This window comes from Phytophthora cinnamomi (genome assembly GCF_018691715.1).
Source record: "Phytophthora cinnamomi strain GKB4 chromosome Unknown Contig39, whole genome shotgun sequence".
In the NCBI taxonomy this organism is placed as follows: Eukaryota; Oomycota; class Peronosporomycetes; order Peronosporales; family Peronosporaceae; genus Phytophthora; species Phytophthora cinnamomi.
In genome coordinates this window covers 148,842-176,396 of record NW_027150972.1, presented here as the reverse complement: position 1 = coordinate 176,396, position 27,555 = coordinate 148,842, and the positions used below count along the sequence as shown (strand labels likewise).

The window sequence follows — 27,555 nt, the reverse complement described above, 5'->3', positions numbered from 1 at the left end:
ACTGTACCTTTTGCTCGGTGCACTTTGATGCGCGTCAGCCCACGTGGACAGCAAACACGCGCGCCGAGGTTCCGAGTCCCTATTGCAACAACAGCGAGTTTGCTCTTGCTGTTACGGAACGCCGGGAAGGCATCCCGCGCAGAGTACTGGGTTCCCTTACACATGCTGCCGTGGCCCCATTAACCGCTTGCTAGGAAAACGCCCGCTTCCTCGGCCGTTCAGTGGCAACGGTGGCTCAATTCTGAGCCATCGGACGGCCATAAAGACAAGCGCGCACGTTGATCGCAGAGAAGTGGGCGGCACTAAACTCCTGGCTGCTGCGGGCTGGGCTGGCTCGACGACCCAAGCAAAAGCTCTGTCCGACGGAAACCCGTTCAAAAGCGACTGCGATCAAAAGACACCATCCACCGCGTCATGAAGTGCTACGCGTGCGCCATAAGCCCCAGGCGCTCGTTAAACCCGCCGCGTTAAATGCCGCGATGCGACGCACTGCGAAGTTGGCTGTCCCGACGAAATGACGTGGGTTCGAGCGAGGCAGCGACGCATCAACAATTGCGCGTGTCAAACCGCCGTGCGCCGGGCACGCGCCTCTGCTGGGGGCACAGCGTATCAGCTTGCGCGATGTGTTTCTGCTGCGGATGTACCTGTACATATTATGTAAGGCATCTGCGGCGCACACCGCGCGTGCATCTCCGTTGACAGTCCGCCTCGGTGTCAGTCAGGCTGCTCCGAACTCGGGCTCCGCACGCGCCGTCGGAGCCCGTGAGTGAGCGTGAGCAGATCCCTTGAGCCAAACGGCGACGGCCGGCCGACGCGTGCCGCGCACCACAAGAAGCCTGTGATTGGGGGCGTGCGTGCGCGCGTCCAGGACGACCACCGCAATGGCGCGCTGCCCGCAGGACCATCTGGTTGTCGCTGGTTGTCGCGGAGGACGCCTCGCCAAGATACGCGCGAGAGTGGGCTGGCGGTCGCACCACCCGAACGGCGCCGGCCAATCGCGTGCCGGCCCGCGCGTGTCTGCACCGTCGGAAGCCATACAAACGGCGAGTCAAACTGGGGGGATGAGTCGGGTCGGCGTGTGCCGGCACTGGCTGCGCGTGCGGATCTGGCCAATCGGGAGCCGCGACGCCACGCGCCCTGGAACTCCGGCCTGGAACTTCTTGCCTTGACACGCTCGCCAGCACGCGTTGACGCCTTCCGCCGTCATTCCGGCCGCGCTGCAATGAAGTCTCCGCCTCGACCACAACGGAACGGAGGCTGCAGCGCGCACTCACTCGCCCCATCACTTGCGCTCTTCCAGCAGCACTTCAAGCAGCAGCAGCAACTATTATATTATCTGAATCAACTGCGATGAGCGGCAAGTCGGACATCTCGTTCCTGCTGAACCCGCAGCCGGCAGTTGAGTGCCAGCCACGCACTGCGTGGGCGGCGCCGCCCATGTCGCCGCCGCCGGCCGCGTCGTCGCTGCTGCTCTTGGGCGCGTGCATCGCGCCGCTCGACAAGGTGAGCAGCGCGTGCAGCAGCAGCAGGAAGACGCTGGTGCCGGCGCTGTCTCTGGCTGCGCTGTGCGAGGCCAGCAGCAGCTACAGCAGCAGCAGCAGCAGCAGCAGCAGCAACAGCGGGTTCGACTCCAGCTGCAGCGACGACGACGACAACGAAGGGGAAGGACAGGAAGAAGCAACCGCAGCCTCCGCGCCGACGACGCCGACAGCCGAAGCGGAAGCTGACGCTGCCACGGGACAGCAGACGACACAGGCGACCGCAACGAGCCCCGCAGGCGCTGGAGCCGCCACCGCCAAGTCCAGCAGGAAGAAGCCCAAGAAGCCCCGCGCGGCCCGCCCGCGCGTGCGCAAGAACCGCACGCCGCCGTGCCAGGTGGACGGGTGCACGAACATCGCGGTGTCCCGCGGCTGCTGCGTGCGCCACGGCGGCGGCTCTCGCTGCTCGGTGGCGGGCTGTCCGAACCGCGCCAAGCTGTTCAAGAAGTGTTTCCAGCACGGCGGCTTCAAGACGTGCGCAACCGAGGGCTGCACGCGCAAGGCGAAGCGGTACGGGCACTGCTGGTCGCACGGCGGCGGGCGCATCTGCGAGATCCCGGGGTGCGACAAGGTGTCGACGCAGGGCGGTCTGTGCTGGGCGCACGGCGGCGGCAACCGGTGCAAGCTGGAGGGCTGCAGCCGGCGCTCGTACCAGAAGTACGGCTACTACTGCGTGGACCACGCGTCGCTGAGCAAGGGCGAGTCGGCGTAAGGTGAGCGGGTGAGCGAGCACTTGATCGAGCGAGCAAGAAGTACTTGGAACGCGAATCGGCGTCGTTCGAGGAAGTTTTGTGCTTGTGCAACGAGCGCTGTAGTCCCTTCAGTGCAGGGCACGTGGTGCTTTACAGACACAGTTGGTGCTGTAGTTGAAGTGATCTCTATTTATTTGGCTTTAGGCCACGTGAATTGTCTAATCGATAACATATCATTTTTGCTTTCGGAGTTGGTGATGGTTTGGTCGTGAACCTTTTGAAAGAGTAGTGAGTCTTAGTTCTTTATACAACCTGTGCGGGATGCCTGCACTCCCACAAGCCGCCAAATTTCCTGTTGATATGTGATCCGTGACAGGAGGTGTTCATTCATGGAGTTGGATTTTCAACTGCTGGGCTTTGGAAAACCTGCCGAGCAGATATCCCGCCAATTCGAAACAGGATCCCTCGTTCTCAAAACTACCGGTAGATACAGGTATATAGGAAACTAGCAAACAAGATTTCTCTATGTACTTAATCGAATAGGTATATTCTTCTTCTTGGAGTCAGTGCTTGCTAACTGCATGAGTCGTAGCCGTCTCGCATATTACGGGGGAATTTACTTGCTCCCATCTGTGTATTCGTCTGCGTTGTGGTTTTCACGACTGGAGAAACTACCCAATGTACGATCAATCGTGAGGGATGCCTTCACACTTGGATCAGAACGCATTAGTCTTTGGACATGTTGCTGCATAATGTACAATGTACACGCGAGCCCTGATGTACAAATTCACGCGAGTGGTAGGACAAGCAAAACTGTGCAGTGATAAACCAATTTGCTTTGGGCAAGATGCATGACCTCGCTCGGAGCTGGCTTGATTGCTTGTGCGCGTACACAAATGATGTACATATCTTCATTTACGCCACCAAGTGTTTTACCTTGTAATTCTGTTTCATGCTCGTTGGTATCAATGCCATCGTAGCTAAGTGCAGATAGCATGCTCAAAACGAACCCTTCAGCATCCTACTTGGTGGCTGGAGGGTCCAGGTCGTAATAGTCCACGTGAGCTCCGGTCTCGTAGTCACCGCTGATGGCAAGTTTCACTCCGCGCTGCGAGGACTGAGCCGGCGGGATGAGCGTACCTTGGGCCTTCATGTCCTCGAACTGCTTCCGAAGTTCGGGATCCACACGCGGTGACTCACGGATTGTCTTCTGCATGTCCGTGTCCATCGGACCGGGTGAGTACTGCAGCACACGCACCTTGCCGGCCACCTCCTGCTCAGTCGCGATCACACGGTGGTGCATCTCTCGCGCCGCCTTGCCGCTGCAGTACATCATGTGCGTCTTGAACGGCTCAATGCCGCACAACGACGTGATGTTAACAATGACCAGTTGCGTCTTGTTGGCAGCACCCGCAGCGGTGGAAGTCGCGGCCAGCAGCTCCTGTCTCGAGGCCCCGAAGACGTCCAGGAAGCGCTTGTTGAGCCACAGCACCGACGTCACGTTGAGCTCCCAGTACTGCGCCAGCTCCGTCGGGGAGGAGGCGCACTCCTGCACGAGCCCGAGCTGGCCGAGCGACCCCGCGTTGTGCACGAGGAACACGCGGTCGTAGCTCTGCGCGGCCAGCTGCAGCAGCACCTGGTCCACCTTGGCCGCATAGTCGGCCGGGTCGGCCAGGTCCACGCGCTGCAAGAAGCAGCGCAGCTCTCCCGCGGCCGCCTCCCATTCGGCCCGCGCCAAGCGCTCCGTCTCCTTGAGGTCGCCCTCGCTCCGAGCCCACAGGTGCTGCGTCAAAGCGTGCAACCATTCCCCAGTTAGCCAGCAACCACCCGCGGCGAATCTACTAGCAGTGAGCACCGCACCAGGTCAAGGCTCTGCGTCCTGAGCAGACGCGCGAAGTCGAGCGCGAGGCATCGGCCGAAGCCCCGCGACGCCCCCGTCACCAGCACCGCCGTCCTGGTCATCAGCCTCTCAAAACTTGTGTGCCACACAAATTTAAATAGCGATTCAAATTCAAAATTCAATCGCGAACCCATTTTCGAGAACGAAGCTAAAAAACAAAACAAAAAAAAAAGATTCGTCGAATCATAATAAGAAAAATGCCGCGAGGAGTGCGCCGTGAGGAGAGCGAGGGCAGCCCCGCCGAGGGCAAGACGCGCCAGCGCTTCGGGCGCGACGAGGACTACCTGCTGGCGCTGCAGGTGAAGGCGGACGCGCCGTTCAAGGCGCGGCACGGCGCCATCGGAGAGACGTGGGACGCCGTGGCCGAGCAGCTCAACCAGCACCCGGACTTCCACATGCGCCCCATCAAGGGCACGACGGCCAAGACGCGCTTCGACACGCTGGTGCAGCGCCACCGCCTGTGGCAGCAGTCGGCCAGCGTCGAGGGCTCGGAGGAGGTCGACAGCCCCTACCGCCAGATCATGAGCGAGCTGGTCAAGGAGGTCGACGAGCGGCCCAGAACCAACGCGCGCCACGGCTCCGAGGACAACGCAGAGCTGCAGGCAGAAGGCGAGGGCGACGCGCCCGAGCTGCGCACCAGCTCCAGACTCGGCAAGCGCCGAACGAGCTCGGAAGCCGTGGAGCCGGAGCCGGAGAGACGCGAGGTCTACGTGCTGCCGCGGCCTCGGTCCGAGCCAGAGCAGGTGCAGTCGCCTGTACGCGCGTACGGCGCAGAAGCTACTGCTACGTCGGTGGGGACGGTGGAAGTGCAGACTCCTCGCACCCCTGTAGCCGCCCCGGAACCTGTTGCGGCTCCTGCAGTGGAGGACCCAGTCGCGGGGGATCTGGTGACGGCGCAACAGGCCATGGCGGAGCTGCTGAAGATGCAGCATGCGTTCGCTGCACGTCCGAGCGAACTCCGGGTCATTGAGCTGGAGAAGATGAACGAAGCCAGACTCCGTGAGGAGGAGGAGAAGACCAAGCAGCGCGGACTCGAACTTCAAATCGAGATCCAGCGCACCAAACGACGGCAGTTGGAGCTGGAGTTCGAGAGGGAGGAGCGGCAGAAAGACCGCGAGGAACAAGCTAAACTCATCGCGAGCCTGGTGCAGCGTCTTGAGCCCAAGAGAGACTAAGCTTTGGCTGGTGGGGAGACAGTTGGGGGTTCGATCGTGCCGGTGTGGATTGTATTTCAAGCAAGCATACACGACTATGTTTCAGCAGTCATTTCAGAGACCTCATCATCGCGAGGATCCAGGTTTTTCGCTACCCGTGTCGTCCAAACGGCCACGAACATTCGTGCATCTATAACGTTTAAGTATATTTTGCCGTCGAATTTGGTGCATCGTGTCGAGTTTGTTCACGTTAGAGCTAATGCTGTGGATTACGATGTATTAATAGAAGTACCAGTAGACCTGTAAGTTAGGAAGTAGTAATACTTCAAATTGCATTATTATCTCTTTAACTATTTGTGAAAGCGGAACGGTACACATTTCGTCTTCAACACGGAGTATCCTCGTACAGTACTACCTTCTTCTACTTAGTACGGTACGTAAGACATGTAGTTGGTTTGACGAAGAGGTATTTCGTCAGTTATTTGTTCGTCGTTGGGAATAACTTTTCATTGCACAGAAGAGGAAGAATAATGTGGAGGATCCATGTGCTGCATCCACGTGGAGTGACGTTTCATTGCTGTGAGCCAATAGTGAACGCGCACAGAATACATGCAGTGTAGTACCAACCAGTAGCTCCGAAATCAAAATTGGTATTATGTCGATTTTAATCATTTCACGTGGCCTAAAGCCAAATAAATAGGGATCACTTCAACTTCAGCACCAGCTGCGCCTGTAAACCACCATGTGTCCTACAGTACTCGTTGCACAAGCACAAAACTTCCTCGAACGACGCCGATCCACGTTCCAAGTACTTCTTGCTCGCTCGATCAAGTGCTCGCTCACCCGCTCACCTTACGCCGACTCGCCCTTGCTCAGTGATGCGTGGTCCACGCAGTAATAGCCGTACTTCTGGTACGAGCGGCGGTTGCAGCCCTCCAGCTTGCACCGGTTGCCGCCGCCGTGCGCCCAGCACAGACCGCCCTGCGTCGACACCTTGTCGCACCCCGGGATCTCGCAGATGCGCCCGCCGCCGTGCGACCAGCAGTGCCCGTACCGCTTCGCCTTGCGCGTGCAGCCCTCGGTCGCGCACGTCTTGAAGCCGCCGTGCTGGAAACACTTCTTGAACAGCTTGGCGCGGTTCGGACAGCCCGCCACCGAGCAGCGAGAGCCGCCGCCGTGGCGCACGCAGCAGCCGCGCGACACCGCGATGTTCGTGCACCCGTCCACCTGGCACGGCGGCGTGCGGTTCTTGCGCACGCGCGGGCGGGCCGCGCGGGGCTTCTTGGGCTTCTTCCTGCTGGACTTGGCGGTGGCGGCTCCAGCGCCTGCGGGGCTCGTTGCGGTCGCCTGTGTCGTCTGCTGTCCCGTGGCAGCGTCAGCTTCCGCTTCGGCTGTCGGCGTCGTCGGCGCGGAGGCCGCGGTTGCTTCTTCCTGTCCTTCCTCTTCGTCGTCGTCGTCGCTGCAGCTGGAGTCGAGTCCGCTGTTGTTGTTGCTGTTGCTGCTGCTGCTGTAGCTGCTGCTGGCCTCGCACAGCGCAGCCAGAGACAGCGCCGGCACCAGCGTCTTCCTGCTGCTGCTGCACGCGCTGCTCACCTTGTCGAGCGGCGCGATGCACGCGCCCAAGAGCAGCAGCGACGACGCGGCCGGCGGCGGCGACATGGGCGGCGCCGCCCACGCAGTGCGTGGCTGGCACTCAACTGCCGGCTGCGGGTTCAGCAGGAACGAGATGTCCGACTTGCCGCTCATCGCAGTTGATTCAGATAATATAATAGTTGTTGCTGCTACTTGAAGTGCTGCTGGAAGAGCGCAATTGATGGGGCGAGTGAGTGCGCGCTGCAGCCTCCGTTCCGTTGTGGTCGGGGCGGAGACTTCATTGCAGCGCGGCCGGAATGGCGGCGGAAGGCGTCAACGCGTGCTGGCGAGCGTGTCAAGGCAAGAAGTTCCAGGCCGGAGTTCCAGGGCGCGTGGCGTCGCGGCTCCCGATTGGCCAGATCCGCACGTGCAGCCAGTGCCGGCACACGCCGACCCGACTCATCCCCCCAGTTTGACTCGCCGTTTGTATGGCTTCCGACGGTGCAGACACGCGCGGGCCGGCACGCGATTGGCCGGCGCCGTTCGGGTGGTGCGACCGCCAGCCCACTCTCGCGCGTATCTTGGCGAGGTGTCCTCCGCGACAACCAGCGACAACCAGATGGTCCTGCGGGCAGCGCGCCATTGCGGTGGTCGCCCTGGACGCGCGCACGCACGCCGCCAATCACAGGCTTCTTGTGGTGCGCGGCACGCGTCGGCCGGCCGTCGCCGTTTGGCTCAAGGGATCTGCTCACGCTCACTCACGGGCTCCGACGGCGCGTGCGGAGCCCGAGTTCGGAGCAGCCTGACTGACACCGAGGCGGACTGTCAACGGAGATGCACGCGCGGTGTGCGCCGCAGATGCCTTACATAATATGTACATGTACATCCGCAGCAGAAACACATCGCGCAAGCTGATACGCTGTGCCCCCAGCAAAGGCGCGTGCCCGGCGCATGGCGGTTTGACACGCGCAATTGTTGATGCGTCGCTGCCTCGCTCGAACCCACGTCATTTCGTCGGGACAGCCAACCTCGCAGTGCGTCGCATCGCGGTATTTAACGCGGCGGGTTCAACGAGCGCCTGGGGCTTATGGCGCACGCGTAGCACTTCATGACGCGGTGGATGGTGTCTTTTGATCGCAGTCGCTTTTGAACGGGTTTCCGTCGGACAGAGCTTTTGCTTGGGTCGTCGAGCCAGCCCAGCCCGCAGCAGCCAGGAGTTTAGTGCCGCCCACTTCTCTGCGATCAACGTGCGCGCTTGTCTTTATGGCCGTCCGATGGCTCAGAATTGAGCCACCGTTGCCACTGAACGGCCGAGGAAGCGGGCGTTTTCCTAGCAAGCGGTTAATGGGGCCACGGCAGCATGTGTAAGGGAACCCAGTACTCTGCGCGGGATGCCTTCCCGGCGTTCCGTAACAGCAAGAGCAAACTCGCTGTTGTTGCAATAGGGACTCGGAACCTCGGCGCGCGTGCTTGCTGTCCACGTGGGCAGGCGCGCATCAAAGCGCACCGAGCAAAAGGTACAGTGCAGTCGCCGTCGATGAAGTCTGCTGCGAGCTCCAATGCTGTTGTTGGGCCCTTATAGAAGTTCGTTCGTCAACAAGTTTCAAATTAGATCACAATTTTGACCAGTACAGTTTAAAACGGCTAAAAATACATTTTTTGTCTAAGGATGTAAAAAAAAACGAGACATGCCGAAGGAACTGCAATACATGAAGAGAAACTGTATCGCACCAAACTACGACTTCAGAAGTGCACAAATTGGTGCTCAGATTTAAGTCACCCTAGTTTTAGAGTTACTCTAATGGAACCTATTTTTGTGAGAAACATATGTGCTTAAAAAGATAAAAACAAATGCAAATGAATTCACCCAGATTCAAAGACAAACTTTGTGTATGCCAACGTGTGAAACTGTTTCACCTCCCAAAACTCTGGATTGTATGTTCGCTCAGCCGCATGCTGGCGGTGCGGTCTCCCAGTGAGATTGGTTTGGAAGCGATGCACAATAGCTATTCCACACCGGGGCCTCACCTCCGGTTTGCAGGCCCTTTGAGCCACAAAGCGCTGTCGAAAATGTACAAAGGAAAGTCCCGCCATTGCGCAAAGGCAGCTCCACACCACGCTCGAAGGCGGAAAGCCTGGCCGTAGGGCCTTCTAGCTCTGCGGCAGCACTTGTCTATGAGTGCCGTGCCGTCGTTGCTGGCGACAGCGCGCGCAGTTTCATGCTGTCTATGTGTTCGGCGCGCTTAGAAGCCTCGGCCAAGCGAGCACCTTGTGCTTTTATACGCTCGACTCGACGACGTTAATCGCCAGGGGTGTTTTGTAGCTGCTCGATAAGGCCTACAGCTAATATTCATAAAAGCCCGCCGATAGGTAATGAGGTTCAACTTGGTCACTAAGAATGCGCTAAACAAATTGTTGGGAAACGTCGTTGCACCTTGCGCACACGGGAGGACAAGAAGTGCTGCATTCTGGTGCCGGTCGCTGAAGTTTCCAGATCGAGTCACTATTGGCGTGCCGTTCACTCGAGTGTAATCCATTCTGAAAGCAGTATGCCCGTGCACTGCTGTCGCCATCGATGAACGTGTCGTCCCCAGCGAAAAGTGCTTCGCGATCCGGAGCTCCAGCCCCGAGCTGGCGTCCTTGGTTACGATGTTGTCAGGAGGCTCCTGACAGGAACCGCACCGCCAGGTGTCCGGCAAGAACGAAACAGCCCCACACCCGGAAAGAATACGAACTCCACGCAAAGCTGAAGCTAGCGGGAAGTTCGTGTCTGCACCGCCGGCACCGTGGACAAGCACCAAGCAGCAGCGCAACTTCTCTACGCTCGCCCATCTCTTTGTTGTCAAACAAGATTCTGGACGAGATCGTGATGACAAAGCGGCTTGTGCTGGCGGCGGTGGTGTCGTCGCTGTCGGCCATCTCTGCCTGCTATATACACGCGAGCGCGGTTGGGTTGTTGTGCAGAGGCTATTAGTGCTCATCATCGCGGCGGTGCGCCAAAGCAAAACGGTAGAGAGCTCTACAGGAGCCGCGGCTCGGTAGTCCCGCCGCCCCTGCCGTGCAACCTCAACTTCGCAGGCCAGCATCTTGTCAACACTCTTGAGCCAGTCGTCTACGTGTAGGTGCACCGGATCTCCGTGCTGCTATTGTTGACAGCAGCACGGCAGGCTGGCCGTCTCGCCTCGATCGCCGGTCTGGGTGGTGCCCGACCGACGTCACTATCCGAAGTTCTCGCCGCTGCATCCGGACTCGGACACGCGCACTCGGCAAACGCGCGTCTACATGCAAAATGCAGCTTCTGGGCACTCCTCGCAATACGTTTCTCGACCCAAGTTCGCTGGGTCTTTGTCGTCGGACCAACGCCGCCGCCGGTGGCGGTCGCTCACAACGGAACTCGCCCCCAACCCGACAGACCTCCCCAATTGATCCCCGCGTTAGAACAATGAATGGCAAGGCTGACATCGCCTTCCTCCTGAACCCGAAAGCCCAGCAAGCTCAGCTGAGGCACTACCAGGCGCCTGTCGAGGACGTCGTCGCGACGCCACCCGCGACGCCGCCTCCGATGTCGCTCTTCCGCAGCCTCTCGCCGGTGGACCACTTCCCGGAGCGGCCGGCGCTCTCGTTCTCACCCACTCGGAAGATGCCGGCCTCGTACGAACCCGCGTACGAAAAGCGCTTCAGCAGCGTGCGCTGCTACGGCGGCGACAGTATCCGCCTGCCAATGCTGTCGCTAGTTGCGATGTACGCTGCCAACAACTCCTCCAACTCTAGCAGCAGTAACGACTCGCGCGCGCCATCGGCTGCGAGCAGCGAGCACAGCGACGAGGAGCACAACACGTCGTCCCTGCACCCGACAACACACCAGGCTCGCGCCGGCAAGACGCGCGTGCGCAAGACGCACACGCCGCCGTGCCAAGTCGAGGGGTGCAAGAACCTCGCCGTCTCCCGCGGCTGCTGCGTCCGTCACGGCGGTGGCTCACGCTGCACGGTGGCTGGCTGCTGCAAGCGTGCTAAGCTGTACCAGCGCTGCTTCCAGCACGGCGGCTACAAGACGTGCACCGAGCCTGGCTGCGACAAGAAGGCCAAGCGCTACGGCCACTGCTGGTCGCACGGCGGTGGTCGCATCTGTGAGGTTCCGGACTGTAACAAGGTGTCGACTCAGGGTGGACTATGCTGGGCACACGGAGGCGGCAACCGCTGCAAGCTGGAGGGCTGCAGCCGCCGCTCGTACCAGAAGTACGGTTACTACTGCGTCCACCACTCAAGACTGAGTGCGGACACCGAGAACTCGCACCTCAACACAAGTGTGTAGGTGTCCTAGATTGTTGTCGAACACGAAGGATGTTATTTATCGCAATATATAAAGTGGAATCGAATGAGGTTTTTGGATTATCAATATTAGCTGCACGTCGAGAGAAGAGTTCGATTTGACCTAAGGCAGTCCATGTAGACCGCGCAAGGTGAGTGTCACCACTTCGCAAGGCACGTTTCCCAGGCACAGTACGATTATCTGCGACTGATACATCGGGGGCGGGATCACACTCGCACAGCTAATCGTTGCAGCAGCGTTGGATGCACCTTGTGAACAGCGTGTGAATTATTCGCCCCGTGTTGTCCCAACTCGGACCGCCGTCGAGAAATCCGTGTATGACGCTAAATCAGGGGGCCCAGCACCGGACTGGCATGCCATCTTCAAGATGATCTTGCGCTTTGGTTCGGAAGAACTCGTGGGCTTGCAGCTGCGTGCACATATGCGGTCGACTTCGCCGTGGGCACCTCAGCTCACCGAATCCTCATATCCGGAGCACAACACAGACTCGGAGTATGAGTCGGAGCGTTCTGGTCGTTGTTGGTCAGCGCTAGGCCGGTGGTGTCGCCGTCGCGGCGTCTGCCGCGATTAAGCCGATTGAATCGGGCCTATCCACCGCTGGGTGATCCGAGCTCGACCTTCTTCTCGCTTCAAGGCGGTGTTACGCTCGCGGAGCAGAGGCACTGAGATCGGCAAGCGTCCAGCAAGAGCGCATGTTTGCCCCAAGCAGCTCGCTGGTCGCGTAAAACCAGCACCGCCGCCGACTGTTTCGTCGCGTTTTCTGAAGTTTTCTGGCGGTGCTGCGTGTCTACAGTTGGTGCGCCATGTTGCGTTTTTATTAACTCCCTATTAAGGCCAGAAACGGCGCGCTGCTCGCAGGTGTTGGATGAGATTGCTCGGCGATAGCACGGTGGTGTGTTGCTCCTGGAGATCTGCGCTATAATACCTGTAGCAATGCTACAGGTGCTATTAGCAATAGCGTCGACCGGCGAGCTATCGCAGCAGCCAGTTGGTGCACTTCAAGACAGATTGGCTGTGACAGGAGCGCAGCGCAGCGAGACGCAAGTGGAGTGAGGGTTTATGCCGCCGGCACCGCCTCCTTCGTGAATGCATTTTGAGCCCGAGAATCAGATGGCCGCACCAATGATAAACACGCGCCCAAGTTGATTTGGCCGGTCGAGTGCACCTCTCTCGTCTTTGCGCCGGCGGCGTACATGTATCATGTATCGCGAATCTCGGGCGGTGTCCTCAATGAGGACACCTCATTATTCAATTCACCTCCTCCCACAACTGAAAAGCCATGTGCAAGGCTGACATCGCGTTCCTACTGAACCCGTCGGTCCAGACCCCGACGACGCCCGAGCGAGCACCAGCATCGCCCTCGGCGTCACTCTTCCACTGTCTGTCGCCCATCGTGAGCACCCCCGAGCGCTCCCCGGCGTCGTTCGCGTGCCGTCGCCGCCTGGCGGCCCCGTACATCGCACCGCTCGAGAAGCGCCGCAGCGACAACAAGCGCACACACCCGGTTATGACCATGGCGGCGCTCTGCTCCGAGTGCTTCAGCTCCAGCGACGACGAGCTGTCGGATGCCTCGACCACTTCGGTCACCGCCAGTGCGTCTCACCCGCGTAAGACGCACTCGCCCCCGTGCCAGATCGAGGCGTGCAAGAACCTCGCAGTCTCCCGAGGCCGGTGCGTTCGCCACGGTGGTGGCTCCAAGTGCACCGAGCCGGGCTGCAACAAGCGCGCCAAGCTGTACCAGCGCTGCTTCCAGCACGGCGGCTACAAGATGTGCACCGAGCCCGGCTGCACCAAGAAGGCCAAGCGGTACGGCCACTGCTGGTCTCACGGCGGCGGCCACATCTGCGAGGTCCCCGAGTGCACGAAGGTGTCTACGCAGGGTGGTTTCTGTTGGGCGCACGGCGGTGGCAACCGTTGCAAGCACGAGGGTTGCAATCGCCGCTCGTACCAAAAGTATGACTACTTCTGCATGCGCCACGCCAATTCCACGACGGCCTAGAGTGGCCACTAGCTAGTTAGACATTTAGACTATTTAATTCATGGACTTCATTCGCAACCATTACTTCTCAGTTGAGCATATCGGTGAAGGAGCAACGAGTGATGATTGTGCCAGTAGTAAATCACTCCGCAGCCATGCGAGCATACGTGAGACTAAATCGCTAAAAGTTCACTCCAAAACTGAAGCAGGACGAAAACTGAAGTTGGACGCACAGCGCCCGTGAACGTCCCGGTGGACGTAAGTTTCTCTTTTGGGCAGCGAAGCACCGCTGCCAGCGGAGCTTATCCGATACGGCCGTCTATTGCCAAGACACGCGCTGTACGAGGCGAGCAAGCAACCTGCGTTGTCTTCGGCGACTCGCTGCCGGCGAGCGCTTGTCGCGCGCCAATCAGCTCGCAGACATGTTGAACCTGTCAACTCTACCATCGTCAGACGAGGGATGCACGCGAGCAGCGTGTTTCTCTCCTCGGAATCCAAGTTGGAATCTTCTCCCGCCTGTCACTGGTCGAACCACGATGCATGTAGGGTGGGGCCCGGCCCCGACGGATCTATGCCCCGCCGCACCCCCGGGATTAAACTTGAACGTACTAAGGTGCAGACTAACGTCACGAGCATGCAGACGAATTTAACAAAAAAGCCGCGCCATGCGCTGCATCTCGAGGTGGATTGCTCAGCAACGCTGGGTCATGCCAAAATCGAGTGCCAGGCGACGCAACGCCAGGTCTTGGCTAGATTGTTGCGTGATCTCGCTGTACTGGAAGCCATCGCGCGTCTCCCCCACATGATTCCGAATTGGCAGTGCGTATGGAACTTCCAGCAGCCCGGTTGATGCGCTGGATTATGCTGGCATCGCACCTTCAGTCCAGGCGCGTCGCCGGGTTGGCGGTCTTGGGCGGGCTGGCACGATTTGACTGGCGAATAAGTCGCCCGTGTTTCTCGCCTCTTGTCCACCTTTGCGCTGGTCAGGTTTTTCTGCTTGGTTGTTTTCTGCTTGGAGCCACAAACAGCAGGCCGATCGTCGTTTAGCCACGCCGCTCAGCCTGATCAGAGCCCTAGGCGCAGTCTTGCACGACCTCACATTTGAATTCGCCTTTTGCTGAGCATTGCTTCACAGTCCACCGCTGTAGCATGCACTGTAAGGCTGATATCACCTTCTTGCTCAACCCGTCCGGCCAGGAGGTTGATACCGCCGTGGAAACACCGTGTACGAGTCCCGGCCACGCCGACCTCGACTCGGCAGAGACCACTTCGCCACCAATGTCGCTGTTTCGCAGCTTGTCGCCGGTCGTGAGAAGTCCCAACCCAGCTTTCACGCACCGACAGACGGCAGTTGCACCGTACATCGCTCCCCTCGAGAAGAAGTTTGATAGCCTCCACTGTTACGCAAGCGACAACACGGCGCAGCCGAAAATCTCCATGGCAGCACTGTGCATCAGCAGCGACTCGAGCTCCAGTGGCAGTGTCGATGGCGAGGATTTTCGGCCTGAACTATCATCTACCATTGAGATGGGGTTCAAGCGAAGAGTTCGCAAGACTCGTGCTCCACCCTGCGAAGTCGAAGGATGCAAGAACCTCTCCGTCTCCCGAGGCCTGTGCGTTCGCCATGGTGGAGGTTCCAAGTGCACGTTCCTGGGATGCACCAAGCGTGCCAAATTGAACCAGCGCTGCTTCCAGCACGGCGGCTACAAGATGTGCACCGAGCCCGGTTGTACCAAGAAGGCCAAGCGGTACGGCCACTGCTGGTCGCACGGCGGTGGCCACATTTGTGATGCACCCGAGTGTACCAAGGTGTCTACACAGGGTGGTTTCTGCTGGGCCCACGGCGGTGGCAATCGCTGCAAGCGCGGAGGATGTAACCGCCGATCCTTTCGGCGGTACGACTACTACTGCATGCGCCATGCCAAGACCAAAGTGCTGTCGTCGACCACCTTGGCCGAGACTAGATGATGCAGACATATGTACTGTAGCCAGGCTAATTTATTCAACGCGTAGTTCATCCACGGCAATATACTCACATCATCGTGTTCACCAAGCCTGTGCGTCCTCCGTGCGTCTACCTTAGCGGTACGCGGACGCCATCGTGAGCAGCGCAGAGGTTGAAGGCGCTTCTTCACTTGACACGACAGACAAGGCGTTTGAGTATCCATATATTTTTTTCTGTGCTAGTACATCGCTGCTGCTGTTGCAATATGGAGACGGTTGCTGAGTCGAAAGGAACGGCATTACGGTGGCGGGCATGTCAGCTCAGGTTGAGCATTGCGATGCGATGACCGAAGGTTCAGGAGCGTAATGCTTCCGTCCAGCATCCCCGGCTATGTTGAACATCCACTTCAACTTGGTGAATACAAAAAACAAGTGATTTAGCTAGCCTGTGACCTTAATTTGGCGTGAAGCTAGACACGCAGCGCAGCGCCGAGCAATCAAGGCAATGCGGCGCGCTGACGATCCACACGGTTGAACTTCGGCGCTGTCCCGTCGCATGGCTGCTTGGTGCGTGCGGCGTGTTTTCTTGCGGCAACTTCAGTTTTGCGAATCGGCGTCTATGCGTCGTCACGCCAAGCGAACCAGCCCAACTGAAGCCGCAGAGGAAGCGAAGGCTCCAACAAAGACAAGCTCGTCGCCGTCGAGGTCCACGGTCCTCGACAGCACGGTGAATCCACGATTGCTAAAGGCTCGAGGAGCTTGGGAAATTCCTGTCCCTCCCAAGAGCGACCCCCTCGAGATCCGTAATGGCGCTCTCAACGCAGGAAATGCCGAGTACTTTCGTCCGGCTTGATGTCGACTGGGTCGGCAGTCATCGGCGTTTCGATCGCCGATAGTGTTGGGCGAGAATCTTGCTGCCACATGCTGTCGGGCGCTTTGAACCGGACGGGACTATGCACCCCCACTTGCATGTGTGCCAGGTGTCCACACGCGCACCTACCGCCGGACTCCAGTCAAATGTCGCGTGACGAGGCTCGAGTCATGCGCGCAGGTCTTTGACCCTTGTCTGGCGGTAAATCGCTCGCTTGTCTGCTTCGTTTTCAGTTCACAACTCAATTCACTGTTTTGTGAGCACGTCCACTACCAAAGCATGTGCAAGGCAGACATCTCCTTCCTCCTTAACCCGCCTGCCGCGGAGGACGATGCCAACTATGATGTCCATGTGGTCGCTTCGCCTTCGTCTCCGTCCATGTCGCTCTACCGTTGCCTGTCTCCGGTGATGCAGAGCCCCGAACCAGCCTCGCCGTCGACGTCGTACCAGCGCCGTCTGATCGCCTCCTGCATCGCCCCGCGTGAAAAGAGATTCAAAAGCATGCGCTCGTACAGTGACGACAAGGCCAGCCTCCCCATGTTGTCGCTGGCCGCTCTGTGCGTGTCCAGTGAGCATTTCGACCCGGCGGTCGAGCTGTCGGCAGTCACTGAGACTACGACTCGTCCTCGCAAGACTCACTCTCCCCCGTGCCAGATCGAGGCGTGCAAGAACCTCGCAGTCTCCCGAGGCCTCTGCGTTCGCCACGGCGGCGGTTCCAAGTGCACCGAGCCGGGGTGCAACAAGCGCGCCAAGCTGTACCAGCGCTGCTTCCAGCACGGCGGCTACAAGATGTGCACCGAGCCCGGCTGCACCAAGAAGGCCAAGCGGTACGGCCATTGCTGGTCTCACGGCGGTGGCCACATCTGCGAGGTCCCCGAGTGCACGAAGGTGTCTACGCAGGGCGGTTTCTGCTGGGCTCACGGCGGTGGCAACCGTTGCAAGCACGAGGGCTGCAATCGCCGCTCGTACCAAAAGTATGACTACTACTGCATGCGCCATGCACCTCGCAGCTTGGTGGCCCCAACTGCGAGTACTGCAACCAGCTTGTAGACAACTAAGTAGCTAGAATAGATTAGAATAGAACAATATTTAAAACTTGGACATTCGGATTTTGCGCGCTTCACGACTTTTTTTTTCAACAGCAATATACTATCTGTCGATCTGGCTTGGTAAGAACGGTAGAGTGGTCTACAGTTGTGGTCTAGTGGCAGGCATAGAGAGAACTATAATAGTATGTACTCACTGCGCCACCAAACTAGACGCTTCGTATGCCTAGCAAGACGGATCGTCAATCTGGTTTGAATGGCGGCAGGCACATGTTGACGATCCAATATAGCAAACCGAACGATTGCTCCCGCACAATGAAACAACGTACAGCCTGGTACATGTATAGCTTGGGAGTACAGTACTACCTGTAGTAATAGGTAGCTTTCGACAGATACGTATCAAACCTGATCGGTGCAACCAACGCAAAGGGTGCCGCCTCGCAAGTGAAGCTAACGGGGTCTTGTCACTCGTCCAGCTTTGGTAGTAATGATCCTTATATTACTCTATATAACATTAATAATATTAAAATACATAATAATAATAATAATACACGTGTATCCGCATATGCATATTAGTACTACACCATTTATAGGAAGTATCATTTTGGACCAAGGTAGGATAATATGAGACAAAATCGTAATGTCCAAACAAACTGAGCTGCTGCTGCGGACGTTGTCAATGCCCGCAGCAGCTCAGTTTTTTTATAATGAATATTAATACAGAGAAGATATCGCAGCTGAATCCAAACTTCAAGTCAGTCGTACTTAATGCAATTATTGATAAACGTGATTATGAATATTCGTCCCAATTTTTACATTTCCCAAATCTATACAATCCTAACATTTTACAATCTAGATCTGTCGTCCCACATGGCTTAGGAAGAACTGATTTGTGTCGTTTTGACCTACTTATGGACCAATTTGTTCTAGTCTAACGGCATTTCCGGAATCCACGCGAAAAACAACATAGTAAACATTTTTTTTGAGATTTCAAAAAATAAGCTGGGGTGCCTCGCGCCAACGCTCATAGACTAGCAGCGATCTGGAAGCATCCAAGGGCTTAAAGTGAAGCCGGAATAGCTGGATACACGCTAGTATAGCTAACTCGAAACGCGCACGTAGGCGATAAGACCGAAAGTGTTCTGCGCGGTCTTATATGCAAGGACAACTTGTCGTGATTCCTAATAGTGACTTACTTGCTAAGTGCCACTGCACCGCGGGTCCGGAGTCTCTTTTGGTGCTGTACACACATGCGTTTAAGGTAGCCAGATCTGAAGGCCAAATGTTGTCACGCACCACCACGAGCAACTTCTTGATTTCACAGGGTCTTCGACGTAAAAGTACTACTTGTGAATATGTCTTATTGCTTCGTACTAGTAGTCGAACTACACGGAAAGTGTAGTAAAACAACATCCACGTAAAACTTGACCCCAGACCTTTACTCAGCGCTGCTCAGCGCATGGCGCACCGGTTGCATCATCGACATCACGGTGTTCACGGTGAGCTTCGGCGTATCGAACGCTGTCAAGAGTGCCGCTCGGACCTTCAACAGCTCCTCCGGGAGCCTCTCGAACTTCTTCATCATGATTTCAAGGTGGAACAAGTCGAGCTGGAAGCAGATATTCTGGTCCATGCAAGGGTGAAGTCACTTGATCATCGCCGAGGCCGGCCGGCGCGACTTGTCCACGCCGGTAAGAACCCAGTAGCCAACGTTGGCTACTGGGACGTAGACCACATTTTCCCAGCAGACGTCGCCGTGGCAGTAATTGCAGCTGTGCCAGTGCCTCAGTGCAGTAAGCATATATCCTACCCACTGGCGGATTTCATCTGCATCTACAGGAATCCGCTCGAAACGTAGCAGACTCAACTGCACAACAAGTTGGTCGCTTGACACTTCCAGTCTTCGTACAGTCTCTAGGTGCGTATTTGCCGAGCCGAGGTTGCTTAGTTTCTGGAGACTGCCAAAGACGCTAGCAAGTCTTGCGAAGTCTTCTTCACCCTCGCAATCTCGACGACCGATGATGCATTGTGTATACACGTCCATAGGCAGAAGCAACATACTGCCATCCATCTCTGGCTTGAAAGGCAGCAGCCGTACTCGGTCTGTCACCTTGTGTAGCTTCGCCATCTCGCTCAGCACGAACGTCAAGTTGTAGAAGGCCTTCAGTGCCTCCGCTTTCTTCTCAATGATCGAGTCGAGCTCCAAGACTGTGGTGACCTCGAGGATGCGGTCAATTGAAACGATCCTCAGCGTCGCTCCACTAGTGACGTAGCCCAGAATGTAGGGCAGGTCCCCATGGATCGTTGGATTTCAGTAGCCCATCATGTCTACCATCTTGGTGCAAGCCTCCTGGATGTCCATGGATGCATCGTACTCGTCCCCACGAAGCAGAACCAAGTCATCGCACTGGAAAATGACGTCTGGGCACAACTTCTCTCCTCCAAACCTGACAGGAGTCCGAGTCCTGTCACAGGACCATCCCTCATCATTTGTATCGGGAAGCCTCTCGCCAACCACAACTCAAAAGGAATCCACACCAGCCGTGTGTAGAAGGTCGTCCACATCCGAGCCGATGCTGACGAGTCGTGCAGGTGCTCGCAGCTCATCAAGAACACGTTGACTGACGTTTCTAGAATAGGACATGGGAGTTTAGGCCCGGCCATTAACGACTGCTTGTCCTCAATAATTTCGCGCACTAGTGACAGTTCGAAAGGTATTGGGCGTTGAAACACAGCCAACAGCTCCGTCGGCGATGGCAGTTCGGTCCACTGCAGCTCCGAGAGCGACCAAACGGCTCCGCATTGAGCTGTGTTGGTGATTTCAATGTCAGCGTTCCGGCGGACACTCTCAATGTGTGAGCGTTCAACGAGGAGATGGATTTGGTCCTTCATCGGCTGGAACTTTTCGCCAAAGCACTTGGCATTGTCGAGTGTCCAGGACGGTCAGAGCCCCACGTAGCAGTGGCTCGCCGGTCCGACTAAGAGACGCCCAAGCTCTTCGTCCTATTGCAGCCACGAGCCCGTAGTTTTCTTTGCCAAGTACAACGTCGGGAACCGCAGCCAGCCTTGAGCGACGGCGATGACTTGCATTAAGTCCTTCACGGTTGCGTCCAGCTTCGTCGTCGCCGTGAAGACGCGGCCATTGCCGTACACGCCGCAGCGAAGCTCCATCTACGCCATGGTCGGAGAACTGGCAAATGTTAAACCTGTAGCGCATGCATCAAATTGAAGTGCTTGGATTTAACGCCATCACTCATCTAGCGTCACAGAATAGCCATCACTGGTTTGATTTGGAACACGGCGCGCTGAACTATCCCCTCTCTAGGCATGACGCCGTGTTCTCCCATATTAAGGTATGATGTACCATTAAATCGGTACATAGGATGACATAAAGCCCATTCATCATATATACTAACCTCTACTCTAACAATATCCGCCAATGGTTTCTTCTTGAGAGGTAAAAAAAACTGCGGCATGGGACAGGCCACGAACAGCGAGAAGCTACGCTACAAACCAACGACGCTTTACTCAAGTCGAATCGAATCGAGTCGATCGCAGCTAAGAGGAGGAGAGATAGCTCTACCAGCCTAATAGCCTCCTACCTGCAGCACCGATGGATCGGCGGGCGTCCTCCACGTGCGAGAGCTTCCTGTCCAACGACGGCAGCGACGACCTGGTGGTGCGCTTCAAGTGGGGCGGCGAGTCCATCGGCCTGGAGCTCATGCGGCCGCCGCCCTCCGGCGCCGTGCACTCGGTGTACTGGGGCGCGGACCCACTGGGCGTGACGCTGGGCGTGGAGGAGACCTCGCGCCAGATCATCGTGACCCGCTCCGGCCGCCCGGACGTGCATGCGGGCGACGTGCTGCTCCAGGCGCGCGGCGAGCCCATCACGGAACAGAACTTCGCGCAGCGCATGGCGCTGCTCAAGCAGGAGCGCGAGTTGGGGGGCGCGGCCATCCCCTTCGTGTTCGCGCCGCCGCCGCCGCCCGTGTGCGTCAAGAAGTGCGCGGGCGCGCTTAAAGAGGCCGGCGTGGACGCCAGCTTCGAGCTGCGCTACGTGGACGGCCGCGTGGTGCGCTACCTCGAGATGAAGGAGCTGCAGGTGCTCATTCGCAACGCGCGCAAGCCCTGCACCATGGCCTTCGTCCAGAGCAGGGAGAAGCAGTTCTACGGCGTGATGCAGCGCCAGGAGCAGCAGCGCCGCAAGCAGCAGCAGGTTAGCCAGGCGGCCGCGGCCAGCGCCGGCCTGGCCCTGGCGGCTGCCGTCGTCGTCAACATCACATGAGGAGCGCTTGGGGAGGGGAGGTGCGTGCATGCCTTCGTCCAAGGTATCACGTACCGACGCCAGAAGACAGCCTACACAGGGCTACATTTGTACAGGGAAAGAAGCGGACGAACAGCGTAGTTCATAACCTATTCAAAGCAAATTCATATTCACGACTGAGGTTCTGCAGTGAGGCAGCAAATTCTATTATATCATCGATCGGATGCAATGTGCTGTTACATTACTCATTCGACAGGGATTAAATATTAATTTCTCGGCGAAGCTCGAACAAATAAATGGCAAGGCAACCGATGCAACGCTAGTGATGTCATGCCATCAAATTCTCAAATTTTCATGATCCGTAACGCCTATCAACGCTACGTGGCCCCTTCTGCACCGGAATGGAGCAGTTCTCGGCCGAAAACCGTTTAAGTCGCTCGGTCTAATGCAGCTCTCGGCCGAAAACCTTTCAAGTCGCCGGGTCTAATGCAGCTAGCATTCTACTAAACCTCTAACGTTAGCTCTTCTTTCGCGTTCAACGTCAACTTGAAGTGCGAATCCCAGCCGGGTTTTTTCATCTTTTCAGTCGTGGGTGAGTAAAGCAAATCCATCCATAACCCGCTTCTTTCCCGGGGTTCTTTCTAAATCACTCCAGCTCCACCCCAGGTTTTTACAATCTTCGAAACACCCACCCAACGCATATCATCAGCGATCGACCCACATTCGAAGATGCTGACTCTCAGTCGCAGTATCCGCTGCGCTCTAGCTACAGGGCGTCACGCCTCGCTGCTCCACGGCAGTACGCGGCTGTCCCTCCTCGCAACGGACCTCGCCCCGTCCTCTGCAGTTGCGTGGGGGTCACTGGTCTCGTCTTCACGCTGCTTCTCGCAGCTTTCGGGTCTGGAAACCGATTCCACGGTCGAAACCCCGGCCAAAGCCAAGTTCCACCGCCCCAGGAAGGCCAAAGCATCGGCCAAAGAGGCGGCAAAGCAGAGTGAACTGCTTGCCAAGCTTCAGGCCAATGAGGGCAATGTCGACACAGCTCTGGAGGTCTTGGCGGCTATTCGAGCTGCCGATGGCTCGGGCCTCTCGAATGAGCTGGCCACGACGCTGCTGACGACCTTCGTCAACCAGAACAAGGTCGACAAGGCCCTGCAGGTGCTGAGTTTGTCCTACAACCAGAGGCTCTGGCTGCGTGCACCGCCCTTCGAGACGCTCATCACCAGGTGCTACAAGACCAAGGACTTTGACACGGCGCTGCAGGTGTTCGACACCGTGCAACGAGTCAAGGTGAGCCCCGGCAACCTGGTGTGCACCACGGCGATGCTGGCGGCGCACAGGGCGGGAAGAAGTGAACTGGTGCCCAAGATCTTGGAGAAGATGCTTAAGGACGCCAAGCCCTACGCCTCCCGAGCCTTCCAGGTGGCGCTGAGCGCGGCGGTCAAGTCCAGACAGCACCAGCTCGTGCTGCAGCTGATTGAGTGCTCCAAGACGCTGGATGTGGCGCTCACTAGTGAGCACTACCACTTTGTGCTGAGGAGCTATGCTGCCGTGGGCGACATGGAGGCTGTGCTCGGGACGCGAGACACGCTGCAGGAGAACGGCTTCGAGCTCACCGACGACGGGATCCACTGGCTCGTGCATTGCGCGTGCAGGACGGACCAATGGGACCTTGTGCAGGGACTTCTGACGCCGCCTGTTCCAAGTGCCGATAGTGGAGAGGGGGTGGCTACCATGGTGATCGCCTTCAACGCGGCAATTGCAGCTTATGGGAACAAGGAGCGCTGGACCAAAGTGGTCGACGTGTACGACCTCATGCCTGAGAACCTCCGCCCAGAGTTGAAAGGCTGGCATCTGGGTGCTGTCGTCATGGCGCACGCCAAAGCTGAGAACAAGGAGACGAAGCTGCGTGCGCTCGAAATCTTCAACGAGCACAAGGACAAGGCCGGCGAACTCGCGTACGCCGGCGCGATCACTGCCTTGCTGGAGACTGAGCAGTTTGACGAAGCTTTGACCTTTGCGGAAGACATGAAGGAAAAGGAGATCGCGTGGGGTAAGAACGTGTACCAGGCTGTTGCTTTGGCTCTCATCCGACGCGGAACTGGCGAGGAAGCCGTCCAACTGCTGGAGACCAGCGTTCGAAGCATGGGAAATGGACCTGAAGGCTACCTCAATATCATTCAGTTCTATACCGACCGTCACCCTTGTCCTGACACGGAGCAAGCCTAAGTTGTGACGACCAGCACTTGATCAGCAAGCTAATCAAATACAACTTTAAGCACGTTGAAAGATTGTTCGAGACCAGGCGATATGGGACGAGCTTCTTCTTCCTCCTCTAACCTAACGTGCTCATTCCGTGTTTGACCTCTCTTTGGAAAAACATGCCGGGGAAGTTGAAGAAACCCGCTCTCCAGCGCGCTAAAGAATTGTGTGACGACGACACGCCTCTCGAAGAAGGAGATCACTGGTTCGCTGTTGCTGCACCGTGGTGGGATGAATTTCAAAGCTTCAAACGCGCAGAGGATGGGTCAAGTATGCGTAACGACTCGATCATTGACAAGCAACTCAGTTCCAAGGCCCGCAAGGTGGCGGTTTTAAAGCCGAAGCTCAAGGAGGGCGCAGACTTCGTGTTCGTACCGGAATCTTCGTGGGAGGTGTTTGCACGCGAACTCGGGTTTGACTGGGAGATCCGACGCGAGGTCATCTACCAACGAAGCCAACAGGAGCTGCAGATCGAAGCTTATCCTTTCGCTTTCAAGGTTCGCATGAGCTTTTATTGTCAACTCAACTTGCAGTCTCACAAATGTATGCTGTTGTGAATGTGGTGGTAGATATTCTATTGGAGTAGCGATGAGACCGAAGCGGAAGAGCTCGTCGATGATGCTGACCAAAGCGTGATTGTTCTTGCCAGTCGGGCGCACACCCTTGGGCAGTTGCTTAGTGAAGTGTGGCTAGCTGCGCCAGAAGACTTCAGACAAAAGTTCCCTCAGTTTTTGGGTTGTATTGATACAACTTCCTCGCTGAGCAAAACTTCAGCGCCGGATAATTCAGCTATTCGTGCCTGCTACCACACTACCCGTTCTAGCGATGACGAAGTGATCTGGGTACCGGTCGAAAAGATGATGAAGCGTACACGCGCACCACCCACATCATTACGTTTAAAGCCGCGAGCCAAGAAGCGCCAGGCCCGTGGCAACGATGAAGAGAGCGCTGGCGAACTGCAAAGTGAAGATGGTGACGGCGAGCAGAGCGAAGCTGAGTTTGATGAACACGCAGACCAGCTCAAGGGAGATCGAAGTGGTCTAGCTACCCTGATGAATACCAAGCTTGGCGATCTTCGCCTGGACAATCGTAGTGAGACCACTAATGGCACAGCGAGGATTCATGAGCTTCTTGTCGAACGAAAATTGCAGGGTGTCAATGCTGGAGAGATTGGATGGCCAAGTCAAGGTCTTGAAATGCAGTGGCGAATGAACGTAGCTAAAGGTGACTTGCTGGACGCCTTTGACACCTCGAGAAACTGGTTCGAGGCGCGAGTTCTCGCAGCCAGGCGCAACAAGGTTCATGTGCACTATCGAAGCTGGGAGTCCAAATGGGATGAATGGATTTCTCGCACCTCCATGCGTATTGCCCCGCTGCATTCGAAGATACCGAGGTGGCGTAGCACGCTACGAGCTCACTCGTTGGTTCAGGTGGGCATTCAAGTGCCGAACCTTCGACACCCGAAGTGGCGTAACGCAACAGTAATCGAGGTGGTTCCCAGTACGGATGGCAGAGCCATGCAGGCTCAGGCAGACGAAGATGGCAGCGGGCTGAGGGTGCACGTGCAGGTCGACGATGATGACATTTGGTTGCCTGCGAACGACGACCTGCTGTGCCGGCCAAACACGCACAACGAGTCAAAACCATTGAGTAAGCTCGAACGACGGCTGCTAGCCCACGAAGACACACTGCCATCGGACTCGTCCGAGGTTGCTGAAGAAGCCACTGCAGAGGCCGAGGATGACGAAGACAAAGAGCAGAACGGAAACGAAGAGCAAGAAGAGCACGATGTAGTTGAGATGGACGGTGATGAAGACGAAGATGATGATGAAGCGATGAGTCTTGCGGGTCATGAAGGCTCCAGTTCCCCGCCATTGCGTCCTCCAAGGGTGACCAAGGCTGCGGTGGCAGCGACGGTGGTAAGTCGTCCCCGAATGGGCCTACGAGATGGAGTGGGTACCGCTCGCAGCCTGGACGCAAGCTTCAGCCAGGCTCAATACCAAGGTCTGTCGTCTGCTGGTCGAACGCCTGCTCGAGGCCGGAGCAGAAGCAACAAGGCCCAAGTCTCCAGCAATGACACCTCTCCTGAGCCAATCTCGCCAACACCTCAAGTAAGTGCTTCTCAGTTGCAGACGTTATGGACTCAGGTGGGCAACGACCTGCAAGCGCTGCATAAGAGTTGGAGTCAACTTGGTGAGGGTCTTATGGCATTTCTGGATGCTCGTGCCCAGACGGAACGCTCACAGAATTAAGACGAATGCAGCGAACGAAGAGGATTGAGGACGCACTAAGTTCAACATTTTACATTTTCATTTCGAGTTACATGATGAAACACATTTTATCAATGGCCATTTTTTTTAAGTTGATCGACAAGAAAAAATGAGCTGTTGCAAGCCGCCAGTCTAGTTGCAGTGCAATTTGCAGCGAGGCGAGCGAGCGCTGGATGTATGCAATGCGCCGTCTCAACTGCGTACATGTACAGTACTGTAGTTGCTGTTGAAGCTGCCGGCTGGGGATCGTGGTTGAACTTGACGACCAGGATCGGCGAGCTGCTGGCTCGCGCGGCCCATAATCAACGAGTCGCGCTACAAATTCCGCCGGTGAAGGCGCCACCAGCTGCCGCTTCTCCGCAGCTCCTGCGCGAAGCAGACTGGTGACAGGTCCCCCCAGCCGACCTCAGCCGGCGACACTGCGGTTCGACTAGAAAATGGTCCGGACCGACTCCTTCTTCAGTTGTAGCCACCTCGCGCGTCCAGCGTAGCAGATGCTTTCGCTGCTGGGCTTAGGCTCGCTTCGCGCTGGCAGCTCTGCAAAGTCGCCGGTGTATGCACTTCTGTTGCTGTTGCTGCTGAGCCGCCTTGGCGATCCACAGCCAGAAACAGCTTCAACTAACGTATCCTGTAGGAGTGGCGGGCTCCGGGTGGGTGCGAGCCTCGCACGTGAGGCCGCTCTGTTCAATTGCGCCGCCGTCAACAGCACGGACAAGCTCACGGTGGCAACCACGAGTGGCTAAACTGAAACGAGTGATCATGCGCGGCGACGGTCAGGCGCTCCGCGCTGCACGTCCGGTGGTGAGAGCGTGGCAACCGCGGGCTGCACTTGAATTCATCTCCACCAAAAGATTGTAAAGACGAGCGCCACGCCGCCCGAGAGCAGCCACAGTGTCCTCGACTTGACGTTGTGATGGCTTGACAGAGCTGAGCTGGGCTGAGGCGTACGTCTCCGCCAGGAACACCCTCAAGTGTGGTTCTCGCAGTGAGGCATCGTGCAGCGAGAGGTTGCGACAGCAACTGCAGCTAGACCACTGGACTCCAGTCTGGAGCGGACAACAAGCACACCGTGGGCCTTGCCGTCGTGTTGCGCGGGCGTGCTGCCACGAGCACGCCATCCACTCAGCGTCGTGGAGGTGAGGGAATCAAGCGCATGACACTAAGGCCAGCGCGCACGTCGAAAATCAGCTCGCGCGCTCGTAAATCATTTCGCGGCAAGAAGGTTAGCGAGTCATTGCGAGGAGAAGTTCTCTTCGCGTCGTTCCCCCGCTGCATGTACTATCGAAGTCGCTAGTGGTCAGCGCGCGAGTTTGGTGTAGCCGTGCGGTGTGCCTACAAGTAGTCAAGCGCTTGACGGCCGTTGCTGAGGCGTCGTGCTTCTGCATCGAGCTCGCGGCGGCGATGAAGTCCGGATAGACCAGCCATCAAGTTGAAGCAGTTCCAGCGCTGTAGGACGACGTAGCAAGTAATGGCTACGGTGCAATGGTAGCAGGCAGTGTGGGCCAAGTATCTACTGCAGTAGGCACATCGAACAGCGCGGTAGAGGTGCTTTCCGGCCGCAAGTGCACTCGACCAATGGCGGCCACTTGAGCGATGACGATGGCGGCTGTGCAGTGTACCGTGTCGAGTGCACCACCACTGCCGCCGCCACCACCACCACCACCACCACCACCATCGCCGTTGCTGCCGCGGCGGCTATCCACTTTCTGCAGCTATCGTTACCCTGTCTGTCCG

General features: G+C 57.3%; 9 protein-coding genes across 9 annotated transcripts; 6 read left to right on the top strand and 3 right to left on the bottom strand.

The window, feature by feature from the left end:
- Positions 1 to 1,350: 1,350 nt before the first annotated feature.
- IUM83_10558 (TonB receptor) lies at positions 1,351 to 2,250 on the top strand (the record flags this gene model as incomplete). The annotated part of the gene is made up of 1 exon (XM_067935070.1): positions 1,351 to 2,250. One exon carries the CDS (start codon positions 1,351 to 1,353, stop codon positions 2,248 to 2,250), a length of 900 nt encoding a protein of 299 aa, XP_067791627.1.
- Positions 2,251 to 3,251: 1,001 nt separating this feature from the next.
- On the bottom strand, positions 3,252 to 4,192 carry IUM83_10557 (sepiapterin reductase; the record flags this gene model as incomplete). Its single annotated transcript, XM_067935069.1, has 2 exons — positions 3,252 to 4,013; positions 4,091 to 4,192. 2 exons carry the CDS (start codon positions 4,190 to 4,192, stop codon positions 3,252 to 3,254), a joined length of 864 nt encoding a protein of 287 aa, XP_067791472.1.
- A 135-nt stretch (positions 4,193 to 4,327) lies between these two features.
- Positions 4,328 to 5,305, top strand: IUM83_10556 (Neutral ceramidase; the record flags this gene model as incomplete). Its single annotated transcript, XM_067935068.1, has 1 exon — positions 4,328 to 5,305. The coding sequence occupies one exon, from the start codon at positions 4,328 to 4,330 to the stop codon at positions 5,303 to 5,305; it is 978 nt and encodes a 325-aa protein (XP_067791558.1).
- Positions 5,306 to 6,136: 831 nt separating this feature from the next.
- Positions 6,137 to 7,030, bottom strand: IUM83_10555 (TonB receptor; the record flags this gene model as incomplete). Its single annotated transcript, XM_067935067.1, has 1 exon — positions 6,137 to 7,030. One exon carries the CDS (start codon positions 7,028 to 7,030, stop codon positions 6,137 to 6,139), a length of 894 nt encoding a protein of 297 aa, XP_067791557.1.
- A 3,268-nt stretch (positions 7,031 to 10,298) lies between these two features.
- Positions 10,299 to 12,055, top strand: IUM83_10554 (WRKY transcription factor 19; the record flags this gene model as incomplete). The annotated part of the gene is made up of 2 exons (XM_067935066.1): positions 10,299 to 10,742; positions 12,020 to 12,055. The coding sequence occupies 2 exons, from the start codon at positions 10,299 to 10,301 to the stop codon at positions 12,053 to 12,055; spliced, it is 480 nt and encodes a 159-aa protein (XP_067791599.1).
- Positions 12,056 to 18,463: 6,408 nt separating this feature from the next.
- On the bottom strand, positions 18,464 to 19,303 carry IUM83_10553 (Tyrosine-protein kinase, active site; the record flags this gene model as incomplete). Its single annotated transcript, XM_067935065.1, has 2 exons — positions 18,464 to 18,634; positions 18,713 to 19,303. 2 exons carry the CDS (start codon positions 19,301 to 19,303, stop codon positions 18,464 to 18,466), a joined length of 762 nt encoding a protein of 253 aa, XP_067791560.1.
- Positions 19,304 to 20,638: 1,335 nt separating this feature from the next.
- On the top strand, positions 20,639 to 21,310 carry IUM83_10552 (uncharacterized protein; the record flags this gene model as incomplete). Its single annotated transcript, XM_067935064.1, has 1 exon — positions 20,639 to 21,310. One exon carries the CDS (start codon positions 20,639 to 20,641, stop codon positions 21,308 to 21,310), a length of 672 nt encoding a protein of 223 aa, XP_067791561.1.
- A 708-nt stretch (positions 21,311 to 22,018) lies between these two features.
- IUM83_10551 (Pentatricopeptide repeat-containing protein) lies at positions 22,019 to 23,518 on the top strand (the record flags this gene model as incomplete). The annotated part of the gene is made up of 1 exon (XM_067935063.1): positions 22,019 to 23,518. One exon carries the CDS (start codon positions 22,019 to 22,021, stop codon positions 23,516 to 23,518), a length of 1,500 nt encoding a protein of 499 aa, XP_067791559.1.
- Positions 23,519 to 23,670: 152 nt separating this feature from the next.
- IUM83_10550 (Ubiquitin-specific protease) lies at positions 23,671 to 25,803 on the top strand (the record flags this gene model as incomplete). Its single annotated transcript, XM_067935062.1, has 2 exons — positions 23,671 to 24,048; positions 24,121 to 25,803. The coding sequence occupies 2 exons, from the start codon at positions 23,671 to 23,673 to the stop codon at positions 25,801 to 25,803; spliced, it is 2,061 nt and encodes a 686-aa protein (XP_067791501.1).
- Positions 25,804 to 27,555: the final 1,752 nt, after the last annotated feature.